Below are 27,334 nucleotides of genomic sequence, written 5' to 3'. Positions count from 1 at the left end.
TTATGGACTCTGAAGATACTCAGATAACTTAAGCAATTTTTTCTAAGATTGTGTTCTCAGTAATGGCAAAATGGACATCCTAAATAAAAAGAAATTATTTTTGGCATCAGGAGATGATAGATTCCAGGAAGCAGCCCTGCCCCAACACTCCCAATGTCTTCAGAGCATTCTGATATTTGTAAGCATCTATGACCTACTGTTTCCTTCATGTTTAATATAACACTAACACTTTTATTTATAAAAGCAATGGCTCTTTTTGGCAAATAATGTTAGGGATCCTCGGAAGTAACCAACAAATGAAAATAAACATTTTAGAACATGCACTTTTTTTTCCCTCGCTGTTGATTTTTTCCCCTGAGATTTCAACATTACTAATAAACTGAGTAGCAACAGAGAGACCATTTTTATAGAACTTTAAAAAATCATATAAATAAAACAAATGGAATTAAAACTGTTGTGCCCTACCTGCTGAATGTAGCTTTAAAAAAAAATAAGAATACAATGCTACCGTAAACAATGACCCATATTCCAGTTTAGCTGGTTTAAAATTTTAATTGCAAAGATCAGCTCAGACTATTAGGCTTATAATTAGAGATGGTCTCATAGAGAATGAGAAAGTATTCTAGATCCAGAGCATTGCTTACCACAACATGGGCATGCATTTTTAATGAACCACTTGCTGAGTACCTCTGGGGAGAGAATTATGCTTACTGCTACGTTAAAAGTAATGAGAAAAATAGAAGTAAAATACAGTGTCTTAAATATTAAATGACACAAAAAAGTTAAAAGAACATCAGTGGGCATATTTTATTCCTTTCTGGATATGCATGTGAATTCTATTAATGCAAAAAAAAAAGGTTGAATTTTGTGGGGGACATCAGATTTACACAAAACAATAAAGAATAAAAAGGTGGCCTAGAAAGCACAGGCCCATGCATATACAGGCCTGAATTAACCATCGTACATTTACTCAGACTTCACCCAAGTACCTCTTCTTACCTCCATAACCATCTCTACCACACTCTGCTAGTTTAGGAAGGGACTAGGTGGCTTGTTTGTTACCTGAGGACTTTCAGGGGACAAAGACCTTAAACTCCTCATGGAAACAATTTAACAAGAATCCTCCAGGAAAATAGTCATTGACATCACTTGAGCCTTTGTATGTTTTAGGCACCGAATTTGATGCTTTATACACATACTTTCATGACTGACATGCCCTTTGGAGATGGTTCTCTTGTGGTCCCCATATTAGAGATGAGGACGCAGGTCTCAAGCTGAGATTAGAGTTCATAACTACATAACAGAACACTTCCATGTACCCTGGACATGAGGAGGGGCAGGAAAGACTGGACACATCCACAGCTCACACCATTCTTCATATACTAGGTGTCTTGGTATAGACTTCTGGTAGCTCGGTTCCATGGCCTTTGTGTTTTGAGCTGGGTTGAAACTACACATTTGTATCAGGCTCAGCTGTAGTTCTAAGTGGTGAGCAACCTAGTCCTTGAGGTGGGGAGGGGGGTGGGCAGGGTGATGCTAAACAGACGCCACCCCAGAGAGAGGCTGTCACACGAACAGACCCGTGTGCATTCACATCGGCCGCCAAGTTTCTGTTTTGGTCATCTCTCCTGCACATTTTAATCTGGAGACAATTACAATCCATTCTGAGAAGGGATAAAGGGGATTAGCATCAGTGAGGTCAGCTCTGACAGTGTCTCTTTATGCCTGGGCCCTGGACCTCGATCAACTGCTCGCTGCCAGGTGACAAGCAGGTATCCTTGGGCACATACTTCGGCAAGCTGGAAAAAGAGGGGAAGCGAGTCTTGGGGCTCTTTTATCTTGAGAGATTACTGAAGGTGGTGCTGTGCCAGTTGGATGAGGTTTTATTAATTGGCGGCGTGCCCCAATTTTCTTGACAAAGAGGGAAAGAATATCATCAATGCCGCCAGCATCCACATAAGGCTGATGTTATTTTGCATTTAGTGCTTATGAGGTGCTTCACAGGTACTGACACTCACACCTCGCAACCACATTACGGGTTATGATCACATTTTCCAGATAGGAAGGCTGGAGCTCAGAAAGGTGATCACTGGCCCAAGGCCAAACAGCTCGTATGCAGAGGAGTCAGGGATCTGAGCCCCACAGTCCCTTCACTGGGTAGCCGCTACCAGTTGCTGTGGTCTTAGTAATGATGCTCCCAGACACCTTTGGTGGTAGAGGAAAGACTTCATTTAGCTGCAGGTGAGGACCTCCTGGTTTACGAAGGCTGGCAGACATCAGAAGAGGTCATCAGGATAATTCTAACATCTTTTCCCCAGACAGCAGACAGTCTTCGGCTGGAGGTTGGTTTAAGAGCAGCTGCAGTCTGTTCTGAAAGCAGGAGGGTGGCCTACTGACAGCCAGCCGTCCTGGCTTGTGATTACAGGATTCTGTTTCCCTACTTGGGGATGCAAATGCAGGCTCCTGGGTCACAAAGGGAGCGCTCAGATTTCTAGTGTGAGGGCTCCCCTTTGAAGTTAGTTACTGTTTTCTGTGTTTCTGTTAGAAGTTTGGAGAGATGTTGAGATAAGCAAAAATAAGCCCATTAGGACAATAAGCTTGATGCGGTGTCCCCAAATATATTTTTAAAAGATGGATAAGAAATATTTGCCAAACTCAACAAAAAATGTTTACCTCTAGACACAAGTTAGAAATGCTTGAAGGGAATTTTTCTCTCTTTTCCAACAGCTTGTGAAGAGGTGGAGATACAAGGTCTCCAAGCTGCTGCTCTGCTCCAATAATATCCCTTGGTTGGAGATAGGGCCAGCATTTGACAAGGGACCCAGTGGCTTCTACTAGATGCAACAAGCACTCTGAGAGACCCTTTGCTCCATCTCTGTTTCCCTAGAGGTGACAAACCCTAGAGTTGAGGCCCGTTAGGGCAGAGAGCCTCAGGGACTATCACAGATCAAGGGGACCTTGAGCATGACCCAGTACATCTCTCACCTTTAGGATAAGGAGACTGAGGCATAGGAAGGTGGCTTTTTAAGGTCCCTCATCTGTTGTTGGCAGAGTCAAGCCCAGGTTTAAGTGACTGAAGACACTTTTCACTGTCTCCAACTTCTATAAGACAGCGTGCCCCTTCTTTGAGGGGATTTTGATAGAACCTTGCCTGGTGACATTTGTTAGAAAATATATCTGTACATGTTTTCAGGGATGAGGAACCCTGTGAGGATGAAAGGATATGGGGGGACTTGGGGGTTCACACATAGCAAGTGAACAACAGGCTTCTCGTAATTGCAGAATTATGGAAAGAGGGTGACGTGATACTCAGGTATTGCCTAAAAAAGTCTTCCAAGTTAGCAGTTAAAGAAGTCAAAGTCCTCTGGCAACACTTTCTAATACAAATACACATACATATTCATTAAGATGCCGCTTGGGCTTCTCAGAAGGCACCTACCTCACTGTTGGCGCTTTCGACAAATGACCCCCCGAACATAGCAGCCATCCACTTGCAGCTACAGATCAGCAGCGGTTTGTGGGCACTGATGGCTCCATCGTCCAACTTAAACGTCACATCTGCCCAAGGATGGAGGAAGCACAAGCCTGTGAGCCAGCCTTGCCAGGGGTTCCATCCACATCCATCCACCTAGTCTCATCTCTCTTCCATACCCTGAACCACTGATGTGGTGTCCACCCCCACCTCGGGCACCAATTCTCTCCATGTCCTCCAAGGACATTTAAAATTATACATAAAGTCACAACACAAATACTGTGAACCATAAAGTAACATAAAGGAGAGGAATAGTCTTTCCTTATTTAGAAAAGTTTCAACATGGAGAACAGTAGAAAGAAGAATAAAACAGTAACTGGTTTATCACATGCTTAATTTTGTCATGTTTGCCTTAGCTATATAAAACGTGTGTAGACATTTTTTAACAGCGTACTTCAAGAAAAGTTATGACCAACCTAGACAGCATATTAAAAAGCAGAGACATTACTTTGCCAAAGGTCCGTCTAGGCAAAGCTATGGTTTTTCCAGTAGTCACGTATGGACGTGAGAGTTGGACCATAAAGAAAGCTGAGCACCGAAGAATTGATGCTTTTGAACTGTGGTGTTGGATAAGACTTTTGGGAGTCCCTTGGAGAGCAAGGAGATCCAACCAGTCCATCCTAAAGGAAATCAGTCCTGAATATTCATTGGAAGGACTGATGCTGAAGCTGAAACTCCAATACTTTGGCCACCTGATGCGAAGAACTGACTCACTAGAAAAGACCCTGACGCTGGCAAAGATTGAAGGTGGGAGAAGAAGGGGATGACAGAGGATGAGATGGTTGGATGGTATCACTGAGTCAATGGACATGGGTTTGAGTAAACTCCGGGAGTTGGTGATGGACAGGGAGGCCTGGCATGCTGTGGTTCATGGGGTCACAAAGAGTTGGACACTACTTTGCCAAGAATTTTCTAAAAATAAGATTCTCCTAGATAACCATACCATTATAACTCTTAAGAAAATCAGCAATAATTCCTTAATATCATCCATTATCTAGTTCATGTCCAATTTTTTCTAATTACCCCCAACTGTATTTTATAGGCTTTTTTTGTTTTTAATATAAAGAATCCAGTTTAGGCTCCCACTCTGTGTTTGGTTACTATTCCTCTCTAGTAAGGAAAAGGAGATTTCATCAATTTCACTTAAGGTCCATTGTTTCATTTACTGCAGGTAAATCTTTGTAACATTTCTTTTCATTAACTTTCAAGACTCTCTACCATGATCGTCAATGTTTGGAGTAAATATTATTCAAAGTTTTAAAATTAATTAACAGATTCAGTGACCAGTTATTAAATGCATATGAAAGATGAAGACAAAAACAGAAATATCTATATAATAATGGAAGTCCAGAAGTCAAATTTTTACAATGAAACATACACAGAGAGGACAATTACAGAACAAAATTAGCACAAGTCCTATGTGGACAGGGAGGCCTGGCATGCTGCGATTCATGGGGTTGCAGAGTCGGACACCACTGAGCGACTGAACTGAACTGAACTGATGAGATAGGATAAGCGTGGGCCAGTCACCCATCTTAGATACAGGTTATCAGGATGCTTAAGCAATTATGTAAGGGTGCTGTGGGCAACCCTTGGCACAGTTATCAAAGACAACGAAGGGACAAAAAGCATCCAGACGAGCAGGGCACAGGATGGTGAGAACCCAAAGGAGAAGGGGGAGAAACTGATGAGGCTTTCCAGATGGGACCCTTTCCAGGGGGTCACCAAAATGGCCTCAAGGATTTCAGCGACCCTGGGACCAAAGGCTGCTGTTTTTTTGTCATCGGTGCATGCTAATTGGCGAGTAGAAAATGTCAGGGAAGGAATCCTGAAGGGCAACTATCAGTACTGAGCTGACTGGCTCAGGCTCAGGGGTAGCTTGACCTACCTTCAAGAAGCACTATGACACCATGGGACTCTAGGAGGCAGCCTGCATTCAAATCCTGGCTCCACCACTGACTGCTGATATAAACCATAGGCCAGTTACCTAATCTCCCTGCCCCTCAGTTTCCCCATCTGCAAAATGGAGATCATCATATTTCACCTTTAAGTGTGGTAAGAATGAAATAGGTGAATACGTATAACTTAGGTACATCAGGGGAAAAGTTCTTACACGTGTCAGTGATCGTTATCTCCCCCTCCTCATGTTTGGCTAATGTTTGATAAAACACAACCAAAGGTACTGATGGCTTTGCCATGGGACCTGCTCACCTGAGAATGTCCCCTTGCTGAGACACTCTTTTATCCGATTGGCTTTCCGGACATGAAACGCTTTCGTGATCTCCTGGTTCATGAAGGCTTCCTTGTTCATGATGTTTTCCACCATCATCCGCAAATCAAACATCTCCAGGACCTCTGCGATCTGAGCCAGGCCCACCAGATCTTTTTCCTTTTCATCCAGTTGCCCCGTATAGAGAAACTGGAGCAGGGTCCTGAAAGGGCCTGGCTGGACGGACGCGTCCATCCTGACCACGGTCATGGGGCCCAGCCGCTTCGAGACGGGGTTGACCTGCAGCTCCTTGTGCATGCCGATGAACCCCTTACTCCAGCCTGACAGGGCCTGCGTCTCTGCCACCAGGTCCTCGGCGTCCAGCCCCAGGGTCTCCTGCTGGGACAGGTTCTGGCTCGAGGGGGTCCACTGATCAGCCTGAGGCGTCCTTGGGGTGCCCTCTTCCCTTTCCTCATCTGGGTCAAGACTCTGTGCCCACTCCTGGGAATCCCTGCTTTGCTTCTCTCTCTCACAAGCTCCTTCACTCCAGTGGGGGGTTTCTTCACATTCCATTAAAAAAAGATCATAAAACTTGGAAGAGGAGGTAGCGAGGTAAATTCGGTGTGCAAAGATCTGCTCCTGGTCCTGGAGGATGAAGAGGACATCAGCACACAGAGGATTGTCCAGTAAACAGGCAGCTTCGTTCGTCCCCGTGGAGGGACATTCTGGAACTTTGATGACCGGTGGGGGGGCTTTTGGAGGTAGGAACGGTGCCTGAAGTAAAGGCTTCTGGACTTTCTTCAGGTGGGATTTCCAGAACTGCAAGTGCCGTCGCGAAATGAGTGCTGCTCGGATTGCGTTGTCAAACACGTCTTTGATGCCAAACTGGTCAAACACACTTGTTTCATAGTAGGGTATACCCAGTTCCTTTGCAACCTCTCGGCCTTTTTCTGGGGGCAGAATATCCCCTCTCTTTATGGGCCTGAAATAGAATATTTTTAACATTAGAATCAGTCTTATTTCAGGAAAAAATTAGTAATCAGGGACTATCTAAGCACCTAATTGAATTATACATTTTAAATCCTATTCAGACTTTTTACTAGACTCTTGAAAAATCTCCTACCAACTTCAAATCTTTCAAATATAAAGGACTTATGACAGCAGCGGAAAAAATGCTTTCAGTAGTAACAACAATAACTCAAGCATCAGCCATTTTACTAGCTGTTTGTTCCTGGGTAAGTTACTTAACATTTTTCTCAGTTTTCCCATCTGTAAAATGGAAAGAATAATAGTAAGTACTTGCATCTTAAAGGATGACTGAAAGGTTTAAATGAGATAATTAGCCCAGCATAATACCTGTTCCACAGTGAGTGCTTGGTCAGTGTTATCTGATAACCATCATTATTGCCACAATCAGCATCATTTTCATCATTTTCCCCTTATGCTTACATTTTGCTTTATAACTTAAAAAGGAATCCATGTTCATTTTCTCACTTGGGCCTCCCAGTATCCCTATGGATGCTGTTTTCATTCTGTATCCTGAAGAAACAGGCAGAAAGTTTCAAGGTCCTTTCCACTTGGGAAATGTCTTAAGGTCACATTTTAAAGTCACTGAGAGCACTTTACTAAGCAGTCAGAATCCAGAACTCCCTAGTTCTAGGCTAAATGATCCATGTCCAACAGCTCACCTAAGTCTCCTCTATTAGTTTTGTGAACCTTCTTTCATATCTCACTCTTTTCCCCTCTTCAATCAGGCAATCATCTTTTGCCTGGATTAGTACATTAGCCTCTTAACTCATCTTTCTTCAGAATTTTTCCACATTTTAGCTCACAGCATTCACTGTTACACAAAAATTTCTTATGTACCACAAGTATGATTTAGCTGCAATTCTTTAAGAAAAATTTCCTCTGGTTCCATAGAGCCCAGGGAATAAAGTCTAAACCCTTTAGACTAGCACACAAGGCCCATTTACAGTCTCATCAACCCCCAAGAAGCCAAGCTTCTGGAATCAATATCGGCAGGCAGAATAGTGCTGTAATTACAGTATAACCGTGATCAAGACACAGATGAATTCCAAAACGCAGGCAAGATAGGCTCTGTCGTTACATTGTTCACAAACACATACTTGATTCTGAAATGCACTCTTAGGAGATGATCTTCCTAAATAAAATATCTGGTGTACAGGACCAAGGGTGATGTGTGTGTGACAGGGACAGGTCTTAGGAGAAACAAGGTAATACTGGGTAGAATTTGGATTTGGGGATCTAGATGGAAATGAGGGAAAACTGCACGGAGTTGCAGAGGTGGAAGTGAAGCACAGAAAAGAAGGGTTAACTTCAAGCTTTGCTCCTATGGGCTTTTGGTGGATTACTAATTGATGAATCTCTTTAAGACTTAGCTCAGATACTCCTTCATGAAACCTCAGAATTGTCTATGGAAAGGACTGTGCCCTGGAGCTCTGTAACTCTCCTTCAGGCCTCCACACATGCAGGGTGTGAGGCCTGAGTATCCTAACCTTTGACACAGAAAGTTCTGAGGCCCGGGGCTAGTCTCTCACTTGCCAGGAGGCCTCTTTCCCTCTGCGTGGCTTATAATATGCAGTTCCTAGTCCATGTATTTAAGGATAGAAGGAACATGAAATGTTTTTAGGACATTTATCCAAGAGGTACCTAGAACATCAGAAATTATCTTGACAAAGTACATTTGCTTTTGCTGTAAGAGCATAAAAACTTATGTCCATATAAAATTTTATAATAAGCTTATTAAGGCAAAGTGCCGACTACCTGGAAGGAAGGTAGAAATATCAACATTTTGGGAAAACCTATGTTTACCAGCAAAAAACAAAGTTAAGAATAAAACACATATAAATTATTTTTAAAAAGAATATTGAAGGAGTACATGTTTTAAAAAAACTCTTATTCCTCCCAAGATTGGTATCCACATTTTATATAGATGGAAACAAATTCTCCTTCAAGCTGTAATTTAAATGTGTGACACTCTAAAAATAACACCACCAGAGAGCCATTTAAAATGCAGTATTGCTGTTTTTAGCCATAGGTCTATATAATCTTTAAAAACCGGACACGGCCACCTCAGGAATGAAATACTAAGATGGAGGAAAATGAGAAGGTTAAAAATACTTGGATATGAGTATTTGCATGAATTTGATGTTTCTGGGGCCAAGAATCATAGACGATGGCTCTGAATTTCACTTCAGTTCAGTTCAGTTCAGTCGCTCAGTCGTGTCCGATTCTTTGAGACCCCATGGACTGCAGCACTTCAGGCTTCCCTCTCTATCACCAACTCCTAGAGCTTACTCAAACTCATGTCCATTGAGTCGGTGATGCCATCCAACCATCTCATCCTCTGTCTTCCCCGTCTCCTCCCACCTTCAGTCTTTCCCAGCATCAGGGTCTTTTCAAATGAGTCAGCTCTTCGCATCAGGTGACCAGAGTATTGGGGTTTCAGCTTCGGCATCAGTCCTTCCAGTGTAATTCAGGACTGATCTCCTTTAGGATGGACTGGCTGGATCTCCTTGCAGTCCAAGGAACTCCCAAGAGTCTTCTCCAACACCACAGTTCAAAAGCATCAATGCTTTGGCGCTCAGCTTTCTATACAGTCCAACTCTCACATCCATACATGACTATCCAGACATGAATTTCACCTACCTTTATTATAAATCTTAATTTCCAGAAAGACATTATTATGAGTAACTAACATTTTAACACTTTACCAAGTTCAAAGTGCTTATTTATTTTTTGGCTGTACTTGGCAACATGCAGGATCTTAGATCCCCAACCAGGAATCAAATGAGCCTCTCTTGCATTGGGAGCCGAGTCTTCACCACTGGACTACCAGGGAAGGCCCCAAAGCACTTTTATACACCATATCATAATTAGAGAACTCACTTTAAGCTCTGGCCAACCATTTTACAAAAATGGGTTCCTGACTAAGAGGTGATGGTGAAATGAACATTGGGGTACATGTGTCTTTTAGAATTGTGGTTTTCCCAGGGTATATGACCAAGCAGGATTTCTGGGTCAGATGATTTATTCCTACTTTTTAAAGGAATCTCTATACTGTTTTCTGTAATGGCTTTGTCAGTTTACATTCCCACCAACAGTGCAGGTGGGTTCCCTTTTCTTCACATCCTCTCCAGCATTTATTGTTTATAGATTTTTTTTTTGGATGACCATTCTGACTGGTGTGAGGTGATACCTCACTGTAGTTTTGATTTGCATTTCTCTAATAATGAGCGATGTGGAGCATCCTTTCATGTGTTTATTGGCCACTGGTATGTCTTCTTTCATCTGCATGCAGGTCAGGGAGCAGCAGTTAGGACTGGACAGGGAACAACAGACTGGTCCAAATAGGAAAAGGAGTACGTCAAGGTTGTATATTGTCACTGTGCTTATTTAACTCATGTGCAGAGTACATCATGAGGAATGCTGGGCTGGAAGAAGCACAAGCTGGAATCAAGACTGCCGGGAGAAATATCAATAACCTCAGATATGCAGATGACACTACCCTTATGGCAGAAAGTGAAGAGGAGCTAAAGAGCCTCTTGATGAAAGTGAAAGACGAGAGTGAAAAAGTTGGCTTAAAGCTCAACATTCAGAAAACGAAGATCATGGCATCTGGTCCCATCACTTCATGGGAAATAGGTGGGGAAACAGTGGAAACAGTGGCTGACTTTATTTTTTTGGGCTCCAAAATCAGTGCAGATGGTGACTGCAGCCATGAAATTAAAAGATGCTTACTCCTTGGAAGAAAAGTTATGACCAATCTAGACAGTATATTAAAAAGCAGAGACATTACTTTGCCAACAAAGGTCTGTTTAGTCAAAGCTATGGTTTTTCCAGTAGTCATGTATGGTTGTGAGAGTTGGACTATAAAGAAAGCTTAGTGATGAAGAATTGATGCTTTTGAACTGTGGTGCTGGAGAAGACTCTTGAGAGTCCCTTAGAGAGCAAGGAGATCCAACCAGTCCATCCTAAAGGAAATCAGTCCTGAATATTCATTGGAAGGACTGATGCTGAAGCTGAAACTGTAATATTTTGGCCATGTGATGCAAAAAGCTAATTCATTTGAAAAGACTCTGATGTTGGGAAAGATTGAAGGTGGGAGGAGAAGGGGACGACAGGGGATGAGATGGTTGGATGGCATCACTGAGTCAGTGGCATGAGTTTGGGTAAACTCCGGGAGTTGGTGATAGACAGGGAGGCCTGGCATGCTGCAGTTCATGGGGTTGCAAAGAGTTTGACACGACTGAGAGACTGAAGTGAAGTGATGTGTTCTTTGGAGAAACATTTGTTTATGTCGTTTGCCCATTTTTTGATTGGGTTATTTGTTTGGCTGATATTGAGCTGTATGAACTGCTAATAGATTTTGGAGATTAACCCTTTGTCAGTTGCTTCATTTACAGCCAGGACATGAAAACAACCTAGATGTCTATCTCCACATGAATGCATAAAGAAGTTGGTGTATATTTATACAATGGAATATTACTCAGCCATAAAAGGAACATATTTGAGTCAGTTGTAGTGAGGTAGATGACCCTAGAGCCTCTTATACATAGTGAATTAAGTCAGAAAGAGAAAAACAATTATTGTATATTAATGCATACATATATGGAACCTATAAAAATAGTACTGATGAACCTAGTAGAGAACAGACTTTTGGACACAGCCGGAGAAGGTGAAGGGAGGATGCATTGAGAAAGTAGCATTAACATATATACACTATCATGTGTAAAATAGATAACGGGAAGTTGCTAAATAACACTGGAAGCCCAGCCTGGCACTCTGTGATGACCTAGGGGGTGGGATGTGGGAAGGGGAGGGAGGATCAGGAAGGAAGGGATACACACACACACACACACACACACATATACACACACACACATGATTCATTTGCATTGTTGTATGGCAGAAACCAACACAAAACTGTCAAGCAATTTTCCAGCAATTAAAAAATAGGTACAATTTTTTAAAAAAAGAGGTAATGGTGAACATGAGAGGGGTCAGGACATATCTCTTCCTCATGATTAACCAGCTAACTTAAAGCATTCAGACTGATTGATGGGATCTTGGAGCCACTAAAGAACAGAACCCAAGGCTACAAAGACATCTGCTACCTCTAAATTTTAATTTAACTGGCACACTGAGTCCCCTGGCTTACCTTGCTAAAGGGCGTCTGGCTCTATTAACAGCTTCAAGATCAGCATAGCGGAGATCTAGCTGGCAGCCAACTAGAACAACAGGTGTGCGAGGGCAAAAGTGCTTGATCTCTTGATACCACATGGTTTTCACATGATTTAGGGAATTGGGATTAGCAATCGAAAAACAGAGGACCACAACATCGGACCTACAAGGAAATCACAAAAGAAGCTGTATTGCTTTTTCACTTTTATTTTCTCTTTTATCATTAGGATTCCTCCCCTTCCCCATCCATCGAATGGCATATCATTTCACAATTAAAAAAAAAAAACCAGATATTAAGTCATGCAAACAGCCCATTAAGCCCCCACATTGCAGCCCCCACACAGCCTGAGTTCATGTCCATGTTGCACTGTAGGAGGCCTAGGCATTGAAAAGTTCTGGATGAGGTTATTTCACAGGATAGATGGTTACCCAAACTGGACTCAGTCCTGGAACCACCACATGCTGAACTATTTCTGTTCATCACAAGAAATAGTTTCAAGATAAAAGAAAATAATAAAAACTACCATTTACCAGTGTAAACAGAAAGGTGATGATGACTCAATGAGATAAAGCAAACAGTTTAAACACTGCAGAAAATGTAACAGGTATTTGCTGTACAGGGTCGGCAAATACACAGAAGGATTTCTGCCCTTCTTCACCCTTAAGCACAAATGTAGAGAGCACAACCACTTAATCTGTTTCTGAAAAGAAAAAGTCCTGAATTTGCAGGAATTTCCACTTTTTGCTAGGTATAAGGTAAGACGGTAGTATTTAACAAAACACTAGCCAGAGTTAGATGGATGGCTAATAAGATGAGAAAATGTTGGAAGCAGCTTTATCAAATGTTATGTATGACATATAGCAGGTATACGGAAAAAGGAAAATTGTTTTGTAGTCAGTTGTGACATAAGAATCTTCCATGTTTTATATAATAACTTACCATTCTAGAAGCCAAAGAACTGTTTTACAAAACAGTTGTTCAATTACGGTGTTTGATAGATAATTGCTAGAAGGCATCTTTAATAAGAATTATATACCATCTTTCTAGGTTAAAATATGCAGAATGATGACATTGAAAACATGGAGGCAGAAAAATATAAAGAATAGAAAAAGTTATACCCAAGGATTCAAGACTGTTTTGCAGTTATATTCAGAAATAAACTTACAACTTTATTAGATGTTAATTTATTGCCTTTATTATTTATGTAATGAGAAGAATGAAGTTGATGAATCAAAACACCTTCTTTTTAAATCATTAATGAGCTTTTCTCTCTACATATCAATGAAGACAAATATATATATCCAGGCAACCATAAAATTTCTAAAAATAATCATTTGCAATGTAGCAAACTGCAGGGTGCTTACATTAAATGTAATTCACAAGTTGAGTCTTTAAATTTATATCCAAGAAAAACTGCACCAGACCCCAAGAAATAGAAAAATCCTGGCATTAAAATATTTACAAATTATAAAGGAGGACCTAGGACTCAAAGCTGATGAAGTGTATTAATCTGCATGTTTAAAATGTCCTTGAAATAAAGATCTTATCAAAGATTCCTGGGCACTGGAAAATATAATGTGTGTAAAAATATGCATAACTATATAAATGAAAGGGAAGCATGTCTTGTCTTTGGGATTCTGATTTAGTTAGTATAATATTCTGTGCACAGTCTTACTTCTAATCAGCATAAATAACGGTATCCAGTAAAGTCAAGAATGCTTTGAATTTTACATTTTTTTAGGAGCAGAATCTTCTATTATTCATAATACTATTTCTATAGGATATCTGATACAGCTCTGCTATAAGCTTCATCCCAGTCATAAAATGAAGCCAAGAATTCCAGCACAGTGAGAGTAATATGGCAATATCTGAGGTTCAAAATCATAGAGAAAGAACTGAAGAACTATACCCAGTACGTAAATGTGGAATAGTACATATACATATATAATAAAATTGTTCTAATTCGTACCTTCTATTTCCATATTAAGGCACACTGCTATAAAGGAAATCATTCTCAGAGCTTAATTTATATGACAGACATGTAGCAGAATGTCAATTCTGTTATCTAATTTTATGATACAGCATGTGAGGTTTTGAAATCAGAGCTAGCTCGGTTGCCAAGGTTACCGTGCTAACACTCATGCCATTGAACATATACTAGTTGCTATCCAGATGACCTGTAAACAAGTACAGACAGGACCCCGGGGGTTGGAAAAAATGGAATCTCCCGATGATAACAGCACAATGCCATTGCACAATACAGGTCCGGAGGGCCCAATTTCTAACCATGTCACATCAATATCTCAGTGCATGAAATGCTGTTGGAAAGCTGGAAAAATAATTCAATGCTCTGTAAATATTTTGCTTCAAAAGGATGATGGTTAAAGAGAAGAGGTTGTACTGAGAGCAACACTACCTCCGAAGCGAAAATAACTTATTGAGTCAAAATTCTATCTGCATCCTTGAAATGAAGTTATCCTTCTTCTAAAAAATTTTTTAAATGAACGTTTAGATGCTATGAGAATCTGTCCCCATGATTTTACATTGGAAGCAGACAAAAAATTAAATCATATTTGATCTACCAACCTGCTTAAATGTCTTTAACACTTCTTGATTTAAATACCAATTCAAGTTAAGAAATATGACATACAGATTATACAGAATCTTAGTGTTAAGACCTGCTGTATAAATGCAGTGTCCTAAAACTGATTTTAAGTGAAAGCCTGAGGATCAGTGGATGTAGGGACAGGGCTGTAGAAAGATGCTGTACTGACACATTCCTCCTCCCCCAGCATTCTTTTCTAATTCCTAAATTTCAACACCTCAGTATCCTCTATGATATAAACACCTATACAACCAAGTAACTATTTTGAGAATGCCATTTATTCCCTCTAGATTTTGAGCCATTTTTCTATCTAGTTGAAGAAGGCACAAAACCTGCAGCTAAGAATATCTCCAGCTTTAGGCAGAATTCCAAGGAGCTAGAGATATTAAATAACTTTTAATCAAAACATTCATTCCTGGGTAGAGACTATTCAATGTCTGACATGAGTTTGTGTTTAAAAATGCCATTCCTGTGAGAGATAAAAAGGCAAGTTCTAGCATTTCTGCTTCCATGGCTCTGTTACATTTTTTTTTAACTTTGAAGAGTTGTGTTTAAAATAATTGAGTTGAATTTTAAAAAATAATTGGGAGGGGGAGGTGTGATGAGGACATTCGTACTTATTAGGCAGCAGAGTTGGCCTAGAAATGACCTCAGGGTTTCAATTTCAGCCGTAAAAAGAATTAGATAGGATTTAAATGGAGTCTTACAGCTATTTGGAATAGAAAGGATGAGAATTGGAGAATGCTGAGGCAAAAAGAACATAGGAGACAAAACTCAAGCTCCAGAACTTGAATACTGAGAAGAGTAGGGAAGAGGTTTGGATTTTTTTTTTTTTTTTTTTGACTGAGCTACGTGGGTCTTATTCTTTCAAAGAAAGTCGAGATCACAAAGGATCTAAGTGTTTGGTCTTGGTTGCTTGCCTATGAATGTTTATTTTTTTTTTTTTGGAGAAAACTGTGATTTATTGTTTTTAAGGGGAATATGTCAGTATAAAAGTTTCACTAGGGTACTGACACATCAAATAATGCCTGTGAAACAATCCGAAGTAAATTCATCAATATGTGTTGAAACAATTGCAGACCTACAGTTTAATGGAGCTGTGGGAGGTAGGGAGGAGGACAGAGAGAGACCTGGTCATCCCCCGAATGCTTGAGCTGATAAAGCTGTCAATTGTAGCAGTTCTTCTTCTATAAGAATAAGTAATAAAAAACAAAAACAAAACAAAGCAAACACATTATGTTTTTGCTACATTTCAAGGAGAACACTGACCAAAGATAGCATGCGAAAGATTGGCAAAGATTATTTGGATAACATAAGGAATGTATGCAAAGTTGGGGCCAGTCTTTGTTGGAGGATTAAAGAAAAAAAATCTGAAAAAATGCAACTTACCCACATATCTTGGCCCAAGACAGACTTCTAAAGAATGCACTATATTATTATATTCTTTATTGTATATTTCTATGGGCCTAGAGTGAAATTTTTTACATGAAGTTTTTAAAAAATAGATTGCTATTAAATATAAGGTGGATTTTTCCTTTTAGGGTAATAATGTGTGTGTGTGTGTGGGTGTGTGTGTGTGTATACATTTTTTTCTCTTTAAAGCTGGACTTTAAACACTAAATGCCACCCATTCTCATGGCCAGTCTTTATCATCTAGATTCAAATACAGCAAACTTAGTGGAAAAAGATCAGGGAAGCAAACAAATATTTTCTATTAGGAACGAATTGTCCATGTTCTCTACTGTCACAAAAGTACTTTCTATCTTCTTAGTTTGTCTTCCTTGCTTTGCTGTGGGCCTTGGGTTTTCTTATCTGCTTAAGTGAAAAAAAAAATTGCTAAATTATCCAGGCCAGCATGGGCAATGTAAAGGACAGTAGACTCCATCTAGTCCTCCAGATAGCTGTGAGCAGGACATCCACAGGCTCCCATCCAACTGGCCTCTTCCCAGTGTGCCAGTTCTGGTTGGGTCTCTTGCTAAGACCCTTACACTTGGTGACCAAGAATAAGCTAACAGTTCTGTTTACCTGAATCTTCTTGAAAGTATCTCCTTCTTAACATATACCTTTATACGTTTTCTATGGTAGGATTCCATATCTTTATGTCACTATTGCCTATTATTATTTCTAAGTAGAGACTCCCATATCCTTTATCGGTAGAGATCATGATCACATTTCAATGGGTTTGTTTGTTAACATACACAAGTCTTCTTCTGGCAGAGACTCAAGTAGATGTCCCTGACCTCCTTCTCCCTCCCCAATAACCGAGGTAGGCTCTTTACGGAAACGTTTTTAAAACCATTCATGTCAACAATACACCTTTCATGCATATAGTCTGACAGCGCTGTGCAAACAGACAGATCAAAACATCACAAAACAGCTGGGAGCATGGCAGAAAAAAGGAATGTGTAACATGTGGCTGTGGAAAGTTTTAGTAGGGGAGCAGCCCGGTGTGTATGAGATGTGGAGGGAGTTGTCAGTGATGGTGAACATAACCACCTGGAGATGAATGGCTGTGTAAACTCATACTCATGGAAAATGGAAAGGCCTGTAGGGGAGCGCCTGGCAGGGGATCTGGGAAGAGCAGGGCAGAAACATGCAGCGCCCTGGATGTGAGCAGAGAAATCAAGTCAATACTTTACCAAGAGCAGTGAGGCTTCTTAAGTACAGATGTTATGTGGGGAAAACTGAAAACACCCTGAAATATATTCAGATTTGGGAGTGATTAGCATGCACAACTATTTCTCCCAAGCCCATAATTGTATGTTTAGCAGGAAGCAAATATTTTAAATCAGCCTTCCCCCACCCTCCAAAAATGGGACTAAAGCGATGCACCCTCTTAAGTGTAGGAAGGCCATACCAACATCCCACCAATGCCACCAAATCCTAAGACAGATAACACCCGATCTTAAAAATGGTTGGTTCTGCCATTATAGTGCAAAAATTACAGAAGCCAATGACTTAATCATATAAAAGCCTGTGTTATCATCCAATGTAACCAACTATTTTTTTAAACTTGATATCCCATTTTCCAATCTATGCTTCCTTTAGTGTACAAATATTTTCTATGACTTATGATGGGGTTATGTCCTGATAAATCCATCATAAATTGAAAATATCATAAATCAAAAATGTATTTAATATACCTAACCTACCAAACATCATAGCTTCATTGCTGCTGCTGCTAAGTCGTGTCAGACTCTGTGCGATCCCATAGACAGCAGCCCACCAGGCTCCCCAGTCCCCGGGATTCTCAAGGCAAGAACACTGGAGTGGGTTGCCATTTCCTTCTCCAATGCATGAAAGTGAAGAGTGAAAGTGAAGTCGCTCAGTCGTGTCCGACTCTTCGCGACCCCATGGACTACAGCCTACCAGGCTTCTCCGTCCATGGGATTTTCCAGGCAAGAGTACTGGAGTGGGGTGCCATCGCCTTCTCCATAGCTTTGTTGAGCCTACCCTAGATGTGCTCAGAACATTTACATTAGCGTACAGTTGGGGAACATCAATGAACAAAAAGGCCGAATATTGTATACTGAATACTGTGCTGAATGTGAAGAATGCTTGTCTGGGTACAGAATGGTTGTAAATGTATCAACTGTTTACCCTGTTGACTGTGTAGCTGACTGGGAGCAGGGCTAGTACTTGGAAATAGCCAACCTGGGGAAAAGATCAGAATTCAAAGTATGTTTTCTACTGAATGTGTATTACTCTTGCACCATCATAAAACAGAAAAATTATAAGTTAGACCATTGTAAGTTAGAGACCGTCTGCATTCTTACACCTCACACAATGATCAGAACAAGCTGAATGCATACGAAGCAGTGTGAAGCACAAGTAAGTGATTAAAAGAAACAGCGTAAGCAAGCTCATTTACCTCCTGGTCAATGAAAGCAGGAAACAGATACAGAAAAGGCTTCCTTAAAGGAGAAGGTGCAATTGCAGGAATAAATTCCTTGCCTACTTCTCCTCATTCTCATTTCTCTCTGGCTTGCTCTGAAGCTGCATGACTGAGGAGCTGCCTTCCTTCACGAAGGTGGACATTTTCTCCTAAGAGCAAGGCTAGCTGCACACCTAATGGCACCTACATGTCAGCCAGACTGCCAGATGGGAGGGCTCTGGGATTAAACTTCTTGACACTTCTGAAACCAAACTGTGTAAACTAGCAAGACTGTCCCACCACTTTTACCCAGGCCTCGCCCCAGGCCTCTGTAAAATGATAAAGGCACAGGACCTGCCAAGTCACTTGTCCAGTATCAATAAGCAATCATTCAATCATTTCTCCCAGAAATATTAACTGATATCCTCCTACGTGGCAGGTGCCCTTCCAGACACTGGGGACACAGCGATTAAAGACACAAATCACTGTCCTCAGCATGCTTATCTGTGTCACGCTTATATTCTACCAGAGAACAGAGACAATGAGCAAGAAACATAGGCAGAATGTTTAGTATGCTAGATAGTGACAGTGCTTGCAGGAAAGTGGGCAGGGTACTGGGGACAGAAATACCGGAAAGCAGAAGTTGCTGTTGAAATGAGGTGGCGATGGAGGGCCTTACTGAAAAGGTGATGTCTCAGTAAAGACCTGAAGGAAGTGAAGGAGCTGACATGTTGATATCTTGAGGGAAGAACACTGGAAGAGAAAGCATCTAAGGCAAAGGTCCTGAGGCAGGACATTCCTGTGGTATTTCCCTCAAGCTGAGGGGGGAAAATAGCAGGAACTGAGCAGAGAGGCAATGCTGTCTGAGATACGGAGGGCCTCATGGGTGTATGGCTGTTACTCTGAGTGAACTGGTAGGTGATTAGGGGTTTTGAGTTGAATGAAAAAATGTATGTTTTAACAGGATCACCCTACTGCTGTAATAACTCCTAAACAGTGGTGAAGAGTGGGTTGTCAGAAGGCACAAGACAGTAGGAGAGGACAGTTAAAAAAAATAATCATCCAGAGAGAGAGGATGGTGACTTTGTCCTGGGAGCAGTACAGGTGGAAAGAGGTGGGCGCGTTCGTTAAATGTGTGGAAGGTAGAGTCACTGGGGTCTGCTGATGGAGCAGGTATGGGACATGAGCAAAAGGAGTTGAGAATGATGCTGGAATTTTTGCTCTGAGCAATTCTTTCTTCCCTGTTCCTGGTACTGACATCTTTAGTTCAGCATTTTAACCCTGTATTGTAACTCTTTCTGCTGTTGGCTTTCCCCACTGCTCTTAGTTTCATCTTTAGGGATTCTGTTTTGTCTCTTTCACGGTACACAACACAGTGTTTGTAACAAAAGAGGCCCTCAGTGACTGCTTATCAAGTAGAAAAGCCTTGCAGATTATGAAGGATGTAGATGCAAGTATGTCTGCAGACTCAAAATCTAAAAGAAATTTAGGCCTAAAATAATTCAGTTAGAGGGTATGTTTAACTTTTAATAAAAAAATGATATGTGAGCTATTATATTTCTTTAGACAATTACTGCTGAAAGATAACTGTATAATCTAGAGGAGGAAATGGCATCCCATGCTATGCCAGTATTCTTGCCAGGAAAATCCCATGGACAAAGGAGTCTGGTGGGCTACGGTCTGTAGGGTCACAAAGAGTCAGACACGATCAAGCGTGCAACAGCTGTATATCGTCATCTCTGGTCTATAGCAGAGCTTATCCACTAAATATATATTTTTAAATTATTTGAATTTATCTTAAAAATCTATTTGTCCCACCTAATTGGATACTTTCATAATTCCAGAATAAAAATGGATTAATGATCTCTTCTAGGAATTAAGATTATATCCAGAAGCAAAAAGGAAATATAAAGAAATGGGCAGGTTATTTTCAGGATTAATTCTGGCTTACTTTCACAGAATTAAGGGTTAGGATAACATCCTCCACTTCATAGGCCATCTTGTTTTTTTAAAAGGCACACCAACTCCCCCAATCTCCAAAAGCACTGAAATAAAAAGATAACCAAGGTGATGAATTTAAAAGAGATTTTTGCTAATTTTTTTTATTTTTTGGTAATTCAGTACTTTATCCTTCTAACTGTATTTTCTAGACTGGGGGTAACTGTTCTGGGGAAAGATCAAAGTAGTGGAATAATTTTAGAAATCTGATAAATGGTCAATATTAAAAGTTGCTGATAATGACTGCTGTTAAGATTCACCAAGAAAAATATCTGTGAAAGTGGTTTGTAAACCATAAAGTCCCAATTATTGTCAGACAAATATGGTTTATGGTTTCAAAAGTCACCAAATATATATCCTGTATATTGAATGGCAGGACACTCTTATCCTGTAATAAGAATGGCAGGACATTCTCAAGAAGAGATCTTTCCCTTTGGCTTATCAGCTCATTGATATGGAACTGCTGAAAGATGGTAATAGAATTATCCTCTGAAGATACTGCAGAATTACTCAGCAGTCTCTTTCTTCTTACCACCTATTTTATGTGGGAAAACTGTGCAGGCTGAAATACATTTTTTTCATTGGAAGATTCTGGTATTAGAAACATCACAAACTTTTTGTTTTCTCTTTGTCCATGATGAGCAGGCAACACACTTAGCTGTATTTGACCCAACATGTCGAGCTTGCAGTTATTAAGTAGTAACAGAGAAAAGGTAAAAAGAAGGCAGAACACATGACGTTAATGTGTTGAACAGCACATACGCTCCTCATCTCTTTACCCAGCTCAGCAGCCTCATTATTCATAAGTCTGTGGGATCTTTTGGGTCCACAAATGTTTTCCTGGGCTCAACCACAAAGGACCATTTTTCCCAGCCATGTGACCAGTGTTTGGGCAGCAGCCAGCATCCTTCCAGGTCCTGGAACACAAGTGACCCCAGTCATCAGTCAAGCCCTGTTCCTATCTCATCTGGCACTGCTGTTTCCCAAGGACATTTTCATCCTGGGCACAGTACTGGGTTGGGCACAGGAATCCCAGCTCCTCTGATATTTTGTCTTCTGGTTACAATACAAGATGTACCAGCTCAGAGCAGGAAGGACAGTGGGGGACAGTCGGTTGGGGTGATACAGACGTATCTTCTGTGTGCCGGGTGATCTGGCATCACTGCAATCCTGTGCTTGAGTGCTTCAGTACAGAATCCATATGTTTCTACTACATTAAAAATTTTAAATTACTTGTATACATTTAGTCTAACATATTTTTCTGTTTTGGATTAGCACAAAGCCGTAATAATCCACCTTCAATTGTTTTACTTAATGCCCTCCTCTATGGATAAATGGATTAAAAAGGTAAGTATACAATTATATTTTAAAATAATTCTTATAAAGAGCTTGGAAATGATACCCAGAGGAGAAACAAACTATAGTTGGAAAAACATTAGTGTTAATACATGCAATTCTCTGTTTAAGAATACTCATTCAGAAAAGGCATCCCCCCCGCCCCGCCCAATTTACAAATTCACAGATCTGGCAGAAAGGGGGAGTTCTGAAGGTGCAGCTGACTATACCCCCTCCTTTTTCACTTGGCCTTACACCATTCTCTGGTTCCAGAAAGAACTGACCATGATAGACAAAATTGTTACTATTTGATGGAGAAATGGAAAACTTTCAGGGAACGTGGTATACTTTATTTGGTTATTATAGGGTACCTGGACAAACGTACCTTCTCAGAAAAAAGCTACAGAATCAAAGTCAAAGACACAGACCTCTTGGTTGGATTATGATCCACACAGTTGACGGTTCTATCCCTGGGAAAAGGGGTCCGGCCTGGTTTGGGGACAACATTAGCTTGGAGGTGCCAGAACTATCTCATTTCCTATATTCAGCTATTAAGAATCTGGTCTTATATTTTTCCCCGCTAAAGTTCATACAAATCATTTATATTTTCAATGAGAACTAAGTTTAAGTTCTATAAATAATCAAAACATATATTGTCAGCCATGAAAATTTCCTCACATACCATAGACTACTTCGATTCCCATAAAAATATTTTATCTGAAAAAAATTACTGAGCTACAATTGAAATACACTAAACTCTGGATGGGGCTTCCCAGGTGGTTGGTGAAAGTGAAAGTGAAGTCGCTCAGTCGTGTCTGACTGTGAGACCCCATGGACTGTAGCCTATCAGGCTCCTCCGTGCATGGGATTTTCCAAGGGAGAGTGCTGGAGTGGATTGCCATTTCCTTCTCCAGGGGATCTTCCCCACCCAGGAATTGAACCCGGGTCTCCCGCATTGCTCGAGAAGGCAATGGCAACCCACTCCAGTGCTCTTGCCTGGAGAGTCCCAGGGATGGGGGAGCCTGGTGGGCGGCCCTCTCTGGGGTCGCGCAGAGTTGGACACGACTGAAGAGACTTAGCAGCAGCTCCCGCATTGCAGGCAGACGCTTTACCGTCTGAGCCACCAGGGAGTGCTCATGGTAAATAATCCGCCTGCCGGTGCAGCAGTCATAAGAGATGTGTTTGATCCCTGGGTTGGGAAGACCTCCTGGAGGAGGAAATGGCAACCAACTCCAGGATTCCTGCTTGGAGAATCCCATGGACAGTGGAGACTGGTGGGCTACAGTCCATAGGGTCACAAATATTCGGACACAAATGAAGTGACTTAGCACACAGAAGCTTTGTATACTTAAAGTGCTCAATGTGATTAGTTTTGACATAGGTATACACTCCTGAGTCTGTCATCTCCATCAAGAAAATAAACATTTCTGTCACCCCCAAAGTGTCCTTTGGTAATCCATTTTTCCCTGCCCCCTCTTTCCCAGGCAACCAGTGATTGATTTTTTTGTCACTATAGATTACACGCCATTTTCTGGAATTTTACAGCAATGGAATCACACACAATGTGTGCTCTTTTCCCCCTGGTTTCCTTCACTCAAAATTTCTCTCTCTAATCTTCGTAAGATTCTTCCCATTTGGCTGAGGTAAAGAGCATTATGATATTTCTGTGGCAGTGTTTACCAAAGCGTAGCTTCCTTCTCATCACTCAGGTACTGGCTAAAGCCTGCTGACTCACCTCTCCCCAGATCTCTGACATCAGATAGCCAGCGGCTTCGGCACACTAAAGCGCGAGTGCCAGCTGTGCTGAGTGCTCAGTGGTCCATTCGTGCCCGATTTTCTGCGACCCCGTGGACTGTAGCCTGCCAGGCTCCTCTGTCCAGGGAATTTTCCAGGCAAGAATGCTGGAGCGGGCAGCCATTTCCTCACCTGGGGGGTCTTCCCAACCCTGGAATAAAGCCAGCTTCACTTGTGTCTCCTGTACTGGCAGGTGGATTCTTTACTACTGCGCCACCTGGGAAGCCTACAGGAACTAGCAGTTTTAGTCTAAACTCTTAGGGAATAACTATTCCCCTCCCTTGGTCCAACTAGCTGCTCTTCTAATGTCTTTCTACCATTTTCTATAACCCAGGCTAGTCTTAGTCTAGTCCTTTATTTCACAGCAGGACTAACTCTCTTTGGGAGACAAGCTGCAGTAATTTTCCGAGATCCCTCTAGACCACACATTTAGAAGTGTGGTTTAGATGACTTTTCTATAAAGTATACACACCGGTAACTTTCCTCCCTTTGCTGCTTTGTTATCCATTTATAAAGTCCATCTTCAGGGTCAGGACTTGGGTAAAGAGTGAAGCACTAGCCTCAGGTGAAAAATTTGAAGAGGTACCCCAAACCTCAGTAATCCAGATGACCCATATTTTTCCAAAAATAAAAATTAAGGTTAAAAAAAAATCCATGATGAACAAAATACAAAAATTTTAAATAAAGTCAGGACCAGTAACATTTGCCATGCTGAGCCTGAGACAGAAAGAGAAGATCAGTTAACAGTGATCTGACCTTTATTATTATTTACATTTTACACCCAAGGTGAGTGCCTTACATGCCTCACCCTTGCCCTGGCCCCGGTCTGCCTTGACTGGATATGTTTCTCTGTCCAACAGGCTGTTTGCCATACTGAAATCATCATTAGAATGTTAGTTCTGGCCCAGCAATTAGAATATGCCACGGACAATGAGAGCTACTTCAAAAATACTTTATCGAGGCACATGAGTTGTTTCTTACTTTTTCCCTTGCCTTTAACCACAAGTACAGACAATCCCAGACAAAGACATAAACACTGGTCACCCACAGTTCTGAATTTTTTTAAAGGGCCTCAACCAAGCATTCAAGATGGGATACATTAATGCTGTATCTCATTACCTGGCCTTCAGTGTGAAACTAGAGCCATCTTATCTCAACAGACAAACAGAAACCATCGCTCTGATTGATGTTATTATTTAAAACACGTACTGTACTTCTCACTGGGCCTAAAAAACACTTGAGAAAAATCAGTGTGTAAGAACAATCTGTATAATAAATGAGTTCCAAATGGACTGAAAATATGCCTGGAAACTCTTTGGTGTAAGGGCAAATACAGTGATTCTGCATGCCTGTGTTCAGCTGTGGGGAGAAAGCATGCCAAACAAAGTACTCAAGGGTCCCACTCACTCTGGGAGAGTGTGCTTGGATGTAGGCTTTTTCCTGGAAATGAAAGGACTCCTGTTTAGCCACTCACTGATGTAATAAAGAGAATTAAGTTATTAGCTACATATTAAAGAACTTAAGAGGAACAACAGAATATTAGTTACAGCTGGGGAGAGATGGTGAACACTAGTCTTCCATGTCCACAGAGAATAATGCGATAATTAGACTGGACTGAGAATAAATGTAAAGTTGGTCATCAATCATCAGCAGCAGCCACTACAGCCTGGGGGAAAGGGAGGAAACAGGGTTTGGAGCCAGACAGAACTACCAGGAAAAGTTGAGTACCACTCTTTCCTACCCCTCTGACCTTGGCCCCTTTCTGTGCTTGCTAGCTCAGCTGTGAAATGAGCCTACTTTACAGGGTCACCGCAAGAATGACATGGCAACAAGATACGCAGAGCACAGACCTGGCTTGTGGGGAGCTCTTATTAAATTGTACCTGCTGTTATCACCACCTCCAGCCCCATAAGCTTTGTGTGTTTAAAGGTTATCTGACCCCAAGACAGAGCAATGGTGAAGGTTTTCAAGGAAAGAGAACAATAATATTGGTAATTATTTATGTGTGTGTGACTATAGAGGGGGCCTAGGCATCCTGTTGAAGGTAGAGCCCACCCTACTTGCCTGCATTTCAGTACCAGGCACCTAAGTGTGAGTACTTCCTTATAATATTTCTAAGGGAAAACTCTTGAGTGATATCCCTTTAAAAAGAGCCTTTTTTCTTTTCTTGCCAAAAAAGAGCAGCTGATTACAGTCATGGTTATGATGTACAGTTTTGATCTTGACATTTTAAAAGATCCAGGAAAGAGCTTCCAAAGTTCATCCAGAAGTGGGTAGAAAGTAGACAGTGGGAAGAAGAAAGGCTACTAGAGGATGGAGTCATTCGCTCCAGAGAAGGAGGGTTTGAAAGCTTTCAAACATGTTAGATAAGGGTCAGGATACTGATGCTACTCTGCTGCCTTTCATGTCCGTCCAGTAGAAGGACTCCTATCACTACCTTTTTCTCGGATGGGTGATCTCCCTTCCTGGAGAAAAGGGATCGGCCAGATGATTTTTTGAGATCTCTTCTCATTCTAGCCATTGTAAAAATACAAAGAGCAAAAGAATACCCAGCCCATCAGCGTGTGTGTGTGTGTTGGAGAGGGGGGTGATTTCAGTTTCATTCTGTTTAAAATGAGGTCGATGTAGCTTATCACAATGGAAAGAGTGGGAGCCAGGACTCAGGCAGAGCTGAATTTGAATCTGGTTTTGAAACTCACAATTGGGCAGGTTATGAGAAAAGAATTCAACTCCCTCTTCAACTGTGACCTGGAGATAATCTCTGCCTCCCAGAGTTCCTGGAAGGATTAACTAAACTAGTGCTGGCAAAGCACCTAATATTTTGACTGACACACTGTAGGGCTTTGATGAATTAGAGCTATTAATGTAATTGGCTAAAAAAATTAGTTGACTAGTTACCTTGAAGTCATAATAAGAGCTATGACATTCTGGTTGTAGTTATACCACACTAGGAAAATTGCAAATTCAAGTCAGCAGACTGACACCACCCAGGCCCACTCTGCAAACTAGAACTTGTTTAGGCCAAAGAAGGCTTGAAGTGGTAACTTGTTGACCAGCTTGGTGCCAAGAAGCAAAGGAAACTAAAGGCGAGGCCTAAGGCATCTTGGTATGAATCTGCTTTCTCTCACCGTCACCCTAAGCATCAAATGAGTTATTTTTAAAGGGCTCCAAATACATTTCCAAGTCTAAGGAATATATCACATCCCACCGACGTGTAATTCACACTAAGTATAGTAGAAACACCAGTCAAAAAACAGGTCTGCAAACCAAATGGAATGTCAGAAACTGTAATTATGATTTTTCTCCTGCGCAAATGATAGGGAGCTAAAAATGGAAGCTACACAGAAATTAAAACAGCCCTTGCACAGCAACGAAATACAGTGGTCAGGGCCCTGTGCTGAGCAAAAGAGGCTTCTACTGTCAGACCTGGCCATAAGATGCAATTTTTTGGTGCTGCGTCAACATGGTACGACATATTTAGTGTTTACGCAGAGATTCTGTAATCTGGGGCAGAACAGCTCTGCTTTCTGTTCTTGACCAGTGGCAGGGTCTGTGGCAGGAAGCCTAGAGGCTGTGGAGAATAGGAAAAGAGAGAGGAGATACAAGGCACAAACATGCACATAAAGTGAGGCCCATGAAGAGCTTAGCCAGAAGCATGGGAGGGTTTCCTGAGTCCCTCCGTGTTGCTCAAGGAATCAGACTTGGCTTGGAAAGCACGTCCTGTTTCCAGCAAAGGGGGCAGTGGATGGGTTACAGTTGATGGAACTAAACACTACAGATAA

General features: G+C 41.3%; 1 protein-coding gene across 2 annotated transcripts in view; it reads right to left on the bottom strand.

Moving 5' to 3' along the window:
* RHOBTB1 (Rho related BTB domain containing 1) overlaps positions 1 to 27,334 on the bottom strand; it is a 77,278-nt gene that overhangs the window by 11,219 nt on the left and 38,725 nt on the right. For both annotated transcript variants that reach the window (XM_052639476.1, XM_052639477.1), the window contains 3 exons: positions 11,923 to 12,108; positions 5,744 to 6,723; positions 3,440 to 3,558 (listed from right to left, as the gene is read on the bottom strand). In XM_052639476.1, the coding sequence (XP_052495436.1) occupies positions 3,440 to 3,558; positions 5,744 to 6,723; positions 11,923 to 12,108 (1,285 nt within the window). The remainder of the gene's footprint in view (positions 1 to 3,439; positions 3,559 to 5,743; positions 6,724 to 11,922; positions 12,109 to 27,334) is intronic.

This window comes from Budorcas taxicolor, chromosome 5 (genome assembly GCF_023091745.1).
Source record: "Budorcas taxicolor isolate Tak-1 chromosome 5, Takin1.1, whole genome shotgun sequence".
Lineage (NCBI taxonomy): Eukaryota > Metazoa > Chordata > Mammalia > Artiodactyla > Bovidae > Budorcas > Budorcas taxicolor.
The sequence above is the reverse complement of the archived record's forward strand: the minus strand, read 5'-3'. Positions and strand labels throughout refer to the sequence as shown.